At 40.4% G+C, this 10,849-nt stretch overlaps 1 protein-coding gene across 1 annotated transcript; it reads right to left on the minus strand.

Annotated features, from left to right (window-relative positions):
- Nucleotides 1-9,226: 9,226 nt before the first annotated feature.
- LOC139784289 (uncharacterized) lies at nt 9,227-10,438 on the minus strand. Its single transcript, XM_071723452.1, has one exon. It carries the CDS (start codon nt 10,436-10,438, stop codon nt 9,227-9,229), a length of 1,212 nt encoding a protein of 403 aa, XP_071579553.1.
- Nucleotides 10,439-10,849: the final 411 nt, after the last annotated feature.

Below are 10,849 nucleotides of genomic sequence, written 5' to 3' on the forward strand. Positions count from 1 at the left end.
ACTAGTGTATTATTATAACTTCACACGATAATTCTACAAAGCTGTTACAATCAAACGCTTTATTATTACTATTACAACTTGAATATATGCGTGGTGACGCTTCTGGATTATTCGACTAATGCAGAGCTCGGCAAGAAATGCACATTTCGGCCGATTTTCAGTTGACTCCGCCTCCCGCTCTCCTCTTACCGCAACGTCCCGCGCGCAGCCTACGAGCTTCGCGAGGCTCAGGACCGTGCCGTTTCGCGACCGCATCACCGTACCGGCACCCCGCGAATAGTTTTCCGCATCACCCATGGGGTACTATTATTGACACGTTTTTTTTTAAGTGGTATCCCCTGTAGGCCTAATCCACTGAAGTCAGACAACCCTTTCATAAATTTAATTAATTGGAACTTTAATTAATGAAAAAGCAGAATTATATGTGTATATATATATATATTTATATATAAATCTCTTAAGTGAAATAAAAAATACTCACATTCAGAATAACTATTTTCGGGATTTTTTACAAGCGACAGCAGGAACGTCGATCTGCATATTGCACGTAGCAAGACGCATAAGACGCGGTAAAGAATTGTCGCTTAAACAAGAACGTTTTTCATTTTTGATAAGTTTCATTTTTGAGAAAGAAGTCTCACACAAATATGTAGATCCGAACATAGAATAAATTTGGAGTCCAAAATCTCGAAGCTTGGGGTAGGATGATTTCGATAAAATTTTATAAAAATCTGCACCGGTTTCTTTAACCGTTTTAAAAGAAATATTATTTTGCAGATCACATAATTCATCCTGTAAATTAAGATGCTGTTCTTCGATTGGCGCTGTAAGAAGATTCTCAAAAAGAATTAATTCTGTTCGAAGTTTTTCGAAGCAGGTGAAAACGCGTATCGAATTCTTCTATAACAGAATCTACGAAATGGATGTTTTCCTTGAAATTACAGCTACTGCCATGTTCTTCGAGAAGAATCTGGCAAGAAGGAAAGAAATGGAAAATGTTATTATTTAAATGAGATTTGAATAACTGTAATTTCTTTCGGAAAGAATCAACATGACTAACTAATTGGGAAATATTTTGATTTGGTTTTTGCAGCTTTAAATTGAGAAGCCTAAGTTGATTAGTCATGTCAGTAATAAAGGCAAGTTCGGAAAGAAATGTTATATTATCTAAAACAGATATATATTCCTGAAATTTTGGATTATTTCTTGCAAGAAAAGGAGGATCTCTTTTCTTATTGCAAAAAATATTTCCAAACATTTTGCAGCACTAAGCCAACGTACTGAACAATAAAGTGGAACATCTGTGTGGACAGCATTATGTTCTTGGAGAAATAATTGAAATTTTCGATGACTGAGGAACTTGTGTCTACCTTTAATTATATTAATGATTTTAGTAACAGTCTCCATAGCTGTTGACAATTTGATAACTTTGCCGCTTAGTGCTTCCTGATGAATTATACAATGTACAATAGGGATATTAAAATTTCGCTGCTTTAATTGGCCGGCGAATCCTATTTTTGAACCTACCATAGCTTTTGCGCCGTCAGTCGTAATCGAAGAACATTTATTGAAGTCTACGTCAAACTTTTTAAGCGAGTCTTTGACTGCTAAAAAAATATCAAGTCCGGTTGTTGAATCATGTAACGAGACAAAATCTAAGAGCTCCTCGACACATGAGAAATCGTCTTGCACGATTCGAATAAAAATACTCAACTGACTCGTATGTCGGATATCGGTGCTCTCATCCAAACACAAAGAAAAATATATACATGACTTTAAAAGATTTTTTAATTTTTCTTCTATATAAATTACTGAAATCAGTAATTCTCGAAGTAATAGTTTTTGCACTGAAGGGAATACGCATTGCTTCGTCAAGCGTCAAGGAATTACCGAAAGCTTTCACTGCTTCGATGATACAGTTTTTCACGAAAGTACCTTCGGTAAATGGCTTCGAATTTTGTGCTATAAGCAAAGAAATAGCATAAGAGGCTAGTAGGGATTTTTGAGAGAAAGATTTAAAAGATATTGCACCTTCTTGAAAAAATAACCATTCTTCCATCCATCGCGCCCACGTAACAGTCGCCGTCATCAATTGTTTAAAAAATTTTGCTTCCTGAGAGTCATTTAAACTTTCTCGGTCGTAGTGGACACATCGGCTGATAGAAGTTGCTGTCGTTTGCAGTGGAAAAAAATAGGTTTTGTTCTTCTTTTAACAAATCTATCTTAAGGATGGATCACAAAAAGTATGTTCAAGAATTTGATCAGTCCTGGGAAGTTAATTATTTCTTCAGTTACATTTCCAATCGTACGGTTTGTTTACTTTGCGGTTTTGAACCTTCGGCAGTAAAAAAATTTACAGTAGAGAGGCATTTCATAAATAGTCATTCAGTCGATTACTCGAATTACTCACATTCAGAAAAGTTAAGTATTATTGAAGGATTGAAATTAGTTTATCAAAAATGGTTATTTTTTCAAGAAGGTGCAATATCTTCTTCTAAATCTTCCTCTCAAAAATCCCTACTAGCCTCTTATGCTATTTTTTTGCTTATAGCACAAAATTCGAAGCCATTTACCGAAGGTACTTTCGTGAAAAACTGTATCATCGAAGCAGTGAAAGCTTTCGGTAATTCCTTGACGCTTGACGAAGCAATGCGTATTCCCCTCAGTGCAAAAACTATTACTTCGAGAATTACTGATTTCAGTAATTCTATAGAAGAAAAATTAAAAAATTATTTAAAGTCCTGTATATATTTTTCTTTGTGTTTGGATGAGAGCACCGATATCCGACATACGAGTCAGTTGAGTATTTTTATTCGAATCGTGCAAGACGATTTCTCATGTGTCGAGGAGCTCTTAGATTTTGTCTCGTTACATGATACAACAACCGGACTTGATATTTTTTTAGCAGTCGAAGACTCGCTTAAAAAGTTTGACGTAGATTTCAATAAATGTTCTTCGATTACGACTGACGGCGCAAAAGCTATGGTAGGTTTAAAAATAGGATTCGCCAGCCAATTAAAGCAGCGAAATTTTAATATCCTGTTGTGCCCCGTTGTGGATAGGAGCACCGGGTTCTTTCGGTCCACGGAGGAGGCGGAATTATTAATTATTACAACACACGACACTTTTAATAAACTGATCGTATAATTAACTCTGGTTGACCGTTATTACAGAAATTGCCCGTTACTGGTCTGCTCCCTGACTCACATTGCCCTCTCGTCTCCTTTCGTCGCTTTCTTTTGTATCTTCGTCCTGTCCTTCGTTATCGCTGAGTTGCTCGGTCGTATGTGGGCCGATCGCGCAACTCATCTCGTTCTGATTCGGCTTGCGTAATTCTATCGGGCTTTTGCGGTCGCGTTCCTTATTGTTATTCTCGGTCTTTCTTCTTTATTATTACATTCTTTTCTTTAAACAGTATTTCTTAATCTATTTCGTAATACTAATTGGGGCCGCAACATCCCTCCCCCTTTGAGAGAAGGAAACTACGGTCTGTAGTTTTCGTGACAATGTTTTGTTGCTTATATTCTGCTCCTATTTCTATTAGGGTGGTTTATTTTCCTTATTGTTTTCTGGGGTTACATTTTCTTATTTTCTAGTATAACATCGCTAGGTCGCCCTGTATGTGCGGTTGGGCTCTTGCTCGTTTCTTGTTTCTTTTTGTTACATAGATACTTATTCCTATTACGCTTAGTATTATTATTATCGTGAGTGTCGATCCTACGGGGTATATGATGTAGGGATTTTTTATTAGGGTGTCTTGGGATTTTTCCAACTCTTTATTTATGTCGCTTATGTCTAGGCTTAATTCCATTAGTTCGTTCGGATTTCTAATTACAGGTTCTAATCTAATTTCTTTTTTCGCTTGTTTGTTAGTATTTTTATTTTCGTTTGTTAGTGTTAGGTTAAAATCTGCTAAGTGCACTTCTATTTGTTTCATCGTTGTTTGTCTTTTTGTTTTTATAATCACGTCGGGTGTGGTTAGTTTACAATTTTCGTTTATACTTAGTTTTCCTGTTCGTTCGATTTCTACTTTCTGTTCCGCCTGGTCGTTACATTGGATCGTTAGCTTTTGTTTCTTCGGCGTCGAGAACAGCCACGTTTGTGGTTTGCTTACTGTTATCCATAGGGTTACATTAGATAGTATCTGGCGTTTTTTGCAGGTGTTTACGTACCCTGGCGTTTTTACATAGACTTGCACCTCGCATGGTGCGTCGGCTTTTATAAAATATATTGGGTAAATCTGGTTACATACGTATTTTACTCCGTTTCTTTTACACTTATCTAAATCGCGCTCCTCTAATGTTATATAATTATGATTTTCTTTGTCTATCGCTAAAATATTGTGAGTAATCCTTAAAAATGTAAAAATATTCGCGTGGTTGTGGATAGGTAGTGGTGTCGTTTTTATTATTTCATACACGGGGTATGCTACCACGGGAAATTTGATTATCGTATAAATGTTCGGGTTATCGTAATACGCGTTAATTTCTACGTAGTTTTGTATGTCGTTCCAATTCTCCAGTCTAACTTTAAATGGGAAATGTGCTCCTCGCGTCAGTTGTGACGTCGCTTCTTTTAATTCTGTTATTATCTTTTCTATCGGTAATAAGCGAGTGAGGATGACTCCTTCTCGCGAATAGGTGAGGTAGTCTATCGTGTCTTTCACGTCTTCTATTAGATCTTCTGTAATTGTGGTTAGTACTAATAACTGTTCGTCTACTTCTTCTCTTTTGGCGTACAGTGCTGTGCCCACCTGTATCCGTGTCGTGACGTTCGTCAGCAGTTGCTCGTTATGATATAACGATTTTTCTAAGGCCTCCATGTGGCCTATTGTAGCATTTATCACCTTTAATTGACTTTTTGCGGTGTGCCGTAGAGTCTATTGCTGATTTTGTATCAGTTCAAGCTGTTCCTGTATGTGTTTTGCGTCGTCGGCATCCATAGTGCCGAACAGCGTTTTGCTGATCGTGCCGATCGCATCTATTAAACCACGTTTATTATCGTTTGTTCTATATATAGACTGTAATCGCGTTAGTAATTGCGTTAATTTTTCGTTTTCTTTCTCTATTGTATGGAGGATGTTTTTGCACGCCTGTTGCGTGTCCTTTGCGATTATCGTTTCGCATAACTCTTCGGTTTGCCGTAGAAATTCCTGAAGTTGGTGATATCGGTTTCCTAGGGTTGCTATGTCTATTTTGATCGCTAATTTCCATGTAGCTTCTACCTGTTGTAATTGTCCGGTTTTCTCAAAGTATATTCCCGGCTCGCTGCTGAATTGTCGTATCTCGTACGATGGTGCTGTCTCAAGTTTCGCTTTTTTCGCGAAGTGCTGGACGACGATCAGCGTCCTGTAAGATAAGGACTCGTGTTACTTTTCTTCGAATTTTTTCTTGGCCTTGTTATGCCTTCTCCTTAATTTTTTATCGCGCATTTAGTCGCTCTTGACGCTTAGAGCTGAGCAATTGTTTGTTGCGCTAAATTGTTTAATTGCAAGATGAGGTGCATATGCTGCGATCGTTTTTTTGTTCCATCCACGTGCGATGCGTGCTGGCGCACGTATTGGCTCCGCGCTGCTCGTGCGGGTGCCGTGAGTGTGGGTGCCGCGCTTAGTGCGCGGGTGGCGGCGAATTTGGGCTCGGGGCCGACGTCGCCCCCTCCCTCCTACGCGGAAATGTTATTAACACCTCCGGGCACATGGGTGCCCATCATGCCCTTGGAAGTCTCGGTGGATGTGGCCACCGGTCGACGGGTGGTGCGGATGGTTCGCCGTGCTTGATGTTCGGTAGGTACTTATTATTTTATTTATCTTATTTTTTAATCTCGTCTACTTTCTATCGCCTACTTTCTATTGCTTGCTCTTTTGCGCTTTTTACTGTTCTATAAAGGGCTTTAATCGGTTTACGTGTACTCGCGTGGTTTTCCGTCCCTTTTTGATCGTGTAATTGACGTCTGAGTGTTTTTCAATTACTTCGTACGGTCCTATCCACGGGGATTCTAATTTTTTCGATCTCCCTCTACGCACCGTTTCGTCGTCCAAGAGAACTTTGTCTCCCACTCGGAAATTGATTTCTTTTGTCTTCTTATCATACGTCTCCTTGGCCTTAGATTTTTCGTTCCGCAAATGTTCCTTTGCAACTCTTTGTGTCGCTCTTAATTTTTCTTTCAGCTCTTGCGCGTAATCGTCGTAAGTATACGTTGGTTTTGGTGGTTGCGACAGTGCCGTCGGTAGTGTCGCTCGGTGCCCGTATACCAATTCAAAGGGTGTAAACCCGGTCGCCGTGTGTGGCGTCGTGTTATACGCGAACATTGCGTATGGCGTCCATTCGTCCCAGTCTGTCTGGTCCGCGTTAATATAATGTCTCAAGTATTCCGCTAACGTCCTATGAGAGCGTTCTAATGCTCCATTGCTCTCAGGATGGTACGCTGTTGTTTGAATTTTTTCGATCTTCAATAATTTACACGTGCTTTTAAATATCTCACTAAGGAAATTCGTTCCTCGGTCTGTCAGTACTTTGTCGGGGATACCGTATTCAAAAATAATCTTTGTGACAAATTCTTTCGCGATTGTATTCGCTTCTTGATTAGGTACGGGTATCGCTTTACTGAATTTTGATAAATTATCCTGAAGCGTGAGGATATATTTATTTCCGTTTTCGGTCATCGTCAGTGGTCCTACTATATCTAGAGCACATTTTTCGAACGGTTTGTCCGCGGTGTCTGTGATTACTAAGGGTGCTTTATTTTTCCGCGATAACTTGTTCTTCTGACACAATTCGCATTTATTAATGTAGTCTTCGACGTCTCGAGTTAATCCTCTCCAATTATGCGTCAACCTTATTCGGTTTATGGTGCGTTCTACACCTTGATGTCCTCCTACAGGTGCATCATGGTATTTGTATAATATACGTTGCTTCTCTTCTTCTGTGTATTTTCTTTTGCTCTCCTCTTCGTTGTTCTCTTCCTTCTCTATCTTGTTGATATCTGTCGGCACATGTCGACTCAGCGCATCGGCGTTTCTATTCTCTTGACCGGCCTTGTGTACGATAGTGTAATCGTATTTTTCTAATTTTAACCTCCATCGGATTAATCGGGATCCGGGGTCTTTTACGTTAAATAGCCAAACCAATGATTTATGGTCTGTCACTATGGTAAATTTTGTTCCATAAACGTATGGTCGGAAGTGTTTCACCGCCCATACTATCGCTAATAATTCTTTCTCAGTAGTGTTGTAATTTTGCTCGGCCTTTGATAATACTCTGCTCGCATACGCCACGGGTTGATCTTGACCTAATTTTCCCTGTGACAGTATGGCTCCGATTGCGTAGTCTGACGCGTCGGTCGTCACTACAAATTCTTGGGAGAAGTCCGGGTATTTTAATACCGGGGCTGTAGTTAATTTTTCTTTAAGTATTTTAAATGCGTTTTGTTGTTCTGCGTTCCACTCGAATTTGATATCCTTTCTGGTCATTTTTGTGAGTGGCTTGGCGATTGCTGAGAAATCTTTAATAAATCTTCGGTAATATCCGGCTAATCCTACGAAAGCCTGGATGTCTTTTACCTTTGTTGGTTTCGGGAAGCTTCTGACTGCTTCTAGTTTTGAAGGATCTGGCGAGATTCCGTTTTCTGTTATTACATGTCCGAGATACGTCACTTCTTTCCGAAGGAATTTGCATTTATCGGGCTGTAATTTCAAATTGTACTTTCTCAGTCTTTTTAATACTTCTATTAACCTTTTATTGTGCTCTTGTAAACTTGCTCCGTATATTATTATATCGTCTAGATATACTAAGCATTGTAATCCTACTAGTCCTGCTAGAACGGCTATTATCGCTCGTTGAAATGTCGCTGGGGCATTTTTCAGTCCAAAAGGCATTCGATTATACTCGTAATGTCCGTATTGTGTAGAGAACGCTGTTTTTTCTTTATCTTCTTCCATCGGGATTTGATGATATCCCGAGGCGAGGTCTAGCGTGGTAAAATATTTTGCTTTTCCCAGTTGGTCAAGGATATCGGTTATGTTTGGCAACGGGAAGGAATCTCCCTCCGTTAGATCATTTACAAACCGAAAATCTATTACCACTCTCAGTTTTAATTTTCCTGATGCGTCTCTTTTCTTCGGTACTACTAGCAACGGCGCATTCCACGGGCTCGTGCTAGGTCTAATTATTCCGTTTTTTAACATCTCTTTCACTTGTCTATTTACTTCTTCCTTGTGCTTTTCTGGCAAGCGGTACGGTCGGACGTTGACCGGTACGCTGCCCGCCTTCGTGGTAATCTTATGCGCGACGATATCAGTGCATGTCAGTGGCTCTCCTTCCACATGCAATACATCGCTGTAATCTCTGCAAATTTCCATAATGGCTTTCTTTTCTTCTTCATTTAAGTGTTGCGTGCGTATCAATTTTTCGACTCTTTCGCTACGCGGCATTGTTTCTTCTGCCTTATTTACTTGGTTTACTTCTATCTCTTCTGCTTCTTCTTGCTCTAACTCCTCTAATGTCACTTGCGGCATTAGCATTTCGACTGTCTTCTCAGTCGTATTCAATATGCTTGCCGGACATAGAAAGTTTTCTGGCATCACTAGGCAATTTCCTATGAACACACCTGGCATTGTCTCTTCTGCCTGTATTATTCCTAGTGAATTTTTATCGGTCGCGACTTGTACTATTGTCTCGCTTCGCGGTTTTAAAACCATTTTCTTATACGGATATAATTTTAATGTGCTTTTCCCTATGCGTATTAAGCTTGACTCGTAACTATATGACGCTTGATGCTTCTTTATAAAATCTACGCCTAGTATCCCGTCGTATTCAATCGGAAAATCATCCTTGACGACATATATCGTGTGCTTGATCTTTCTATCTTTCAAATCTATAGTCGCTGTAAATTTTCCAATCGTATGGGCTTTATGACCTGTTACTCCTGTAAGGGCCATTTTATCCTCTTCTATCATTGTTTCGCCTTTCAAATGTTTTACTTTTATTATTGATACGGCCGCTCCGGTATCAAACAGTAAATTTATTTTTTCGCGCTTCGCTTCTTGCATGGGCAGAGTGATTAAGTCTAGCCCTGCATGCTTCCGCGGCTTGTTCGTCATGTGTGACACCTGATACTCTAATGCCGGTCGGCGCTGCTTTGTGTCCTCTTTGTCTTCTTCATCGCTATTCGCGGCTGAATTGCTGTCTTTTTTTCTCGGTCCATTTGTTTTCGGATAAAAGTTCTTGTTTTATCCTCTCGGATTATTAGGTTTGTGGTGGTTTGTTCTTTCTTTATTTGGTCGACCATTTAACAGCCAACATTCTTCGCGCATGTGTCCTGCTTTCTTACAATAATTGCAGACTTTATCTATCGCGTTTACGCGGGGTGTCCTATCGGGTTTCGGTAAGGAGAAACGGTTCGCGTATCTACTGGTACGACATTCCCTTCCGTGATGCCCGTATTTTCCGCATTTTTGGCATTGTAATATTGCTCGGTTATCGCGCGGTTGCGGCGAGTATGCATAATTATTTTTGGGACGCGGCGGAATTCCGCTTGGCCCGTTTACTTTTTCTTCGGCGCTTGCTCCGGCAATCGCTTCTTGCAAGGTTGCGAAATGTTGAGCTCGGACAAGTAACTTGATCTCGTCTCTCAATCCTAATTGGAAATTCTGTAATGCCTGTTGTTGAATTGTTTCTAATATAGTTCGCTTGCTTTCTATCGTGTGGTTTCTTCCCTCTATCATGGAGTCGTATAGCTCCATTGCTAGTTTATCCGCTCTTAATCCGAATGCTCTTGCATTTTCTCCTGGTTTTTGCTTGAGTGTATTGAACTCTAGTTGTAAGTGTGTTGTGCTTTTGCGGCTCAGATAGCAAACTTCTAATTCTTTCTTTAGTTGTGCGAAATCTCTTATCTCTCGCGTTTGAAAATCTATCATCGCTCTTCCTTTTAGCTTTGTGCATAATACTGCTTCTAATAGCGTTCCTTCTTCCATAGGATTTATGTTTTTTATTGCATATGACGCGGCGCTTAAGAATTCTTGTAACTTACTCGAGGATCCGTCGAACTCGGGTATCATATCTCGTGCCTCTTTTAGACGTAGATATCCGATAGCGCGTTCTGCTTGGTTCCGGATATCGTATGACGTTCGTCCGTACGTTACTTCGAACGGGAGGTTACTTGGCTCGCGTCTTGCGACAAATTCGCGGCGTTCAGGATTCGCCGTTTCTAGTTGATTTACGCGGTCTTGTAAGTTGCGGATTCCATTTAATATCTCGTCGAGAATGGCATCCCTATCGTCCGGTTGTAATCCGGGAATTCGGTTACGATTATTCGCCGGTGTTCTTCTCTGAGATAACACTCTATTAAGGCGGTCGATTTCTGCGTTTACGTCTTCTGGAGTTATCTGCGCGTTGTCATTTACGTTATTCGCGTCGTGGTTGCTATTAGTTGCTTCCGCCATCTCGAGTACGTTCACGTTTCTTGAGGCAGAATAATACTCGTGCGGATTAAATACGCTGCTATCATACGAGGTTAATGAAAACTCGTCTGTGTGTTAGCCTACTGGTCGTACTGTCCGCGTCTTCGGATTGTGTGTGCGCGTGTGAGGGGTGGAGTCTATCTTCGTCGGGGCAGTTATTTTTCTATTCCTCTCGCGTCTAAAATTACAACGGAATCGTCGAATTGTTCGCGTTCGATTACGCTGTTCGGGTGTAATTCCGGTTCCGATTCGCTTTCGCTTGAGTAGTACGCGTCTAAATTTCTACGCACGGTTTCGCGATTATCGCTTACGACTTCTTCGGTCGTTTGCACGGGGCTTAACGGTCTATTTCTACGCGCTCGTCGTGACGTCCCGCTATGGAGCCACGATTGG

The sequence above is a fragment of the Temnothorax nylanderi genome, unplaced genomic scaffold, assembly GCF_030848795.1.
Source record: "Temnothorax nylanderi isolate EJ_2023f unplaced genomic scaffold, tnyl_v1.0 TNYL_tig0607_pilon, whole genome shotgun sequence".
Classification (NCBI taxonomy): Eukaryota; Metazoa; Arthropoda; class Insecta; order Hymenoptera; family Formicidae; genus Temnothorax; species Temnothorax nylanderi.

Bases quoted from the DNA above. Each gene is read 5' to 3' on its own strand.
- LOC139784289 (XM_071723452.1), bottom strand. From the start codon at position 10,438: ATGGCGGAAGCAACTAATAGCAACCACGACGCGAATAACGTAAATGAC.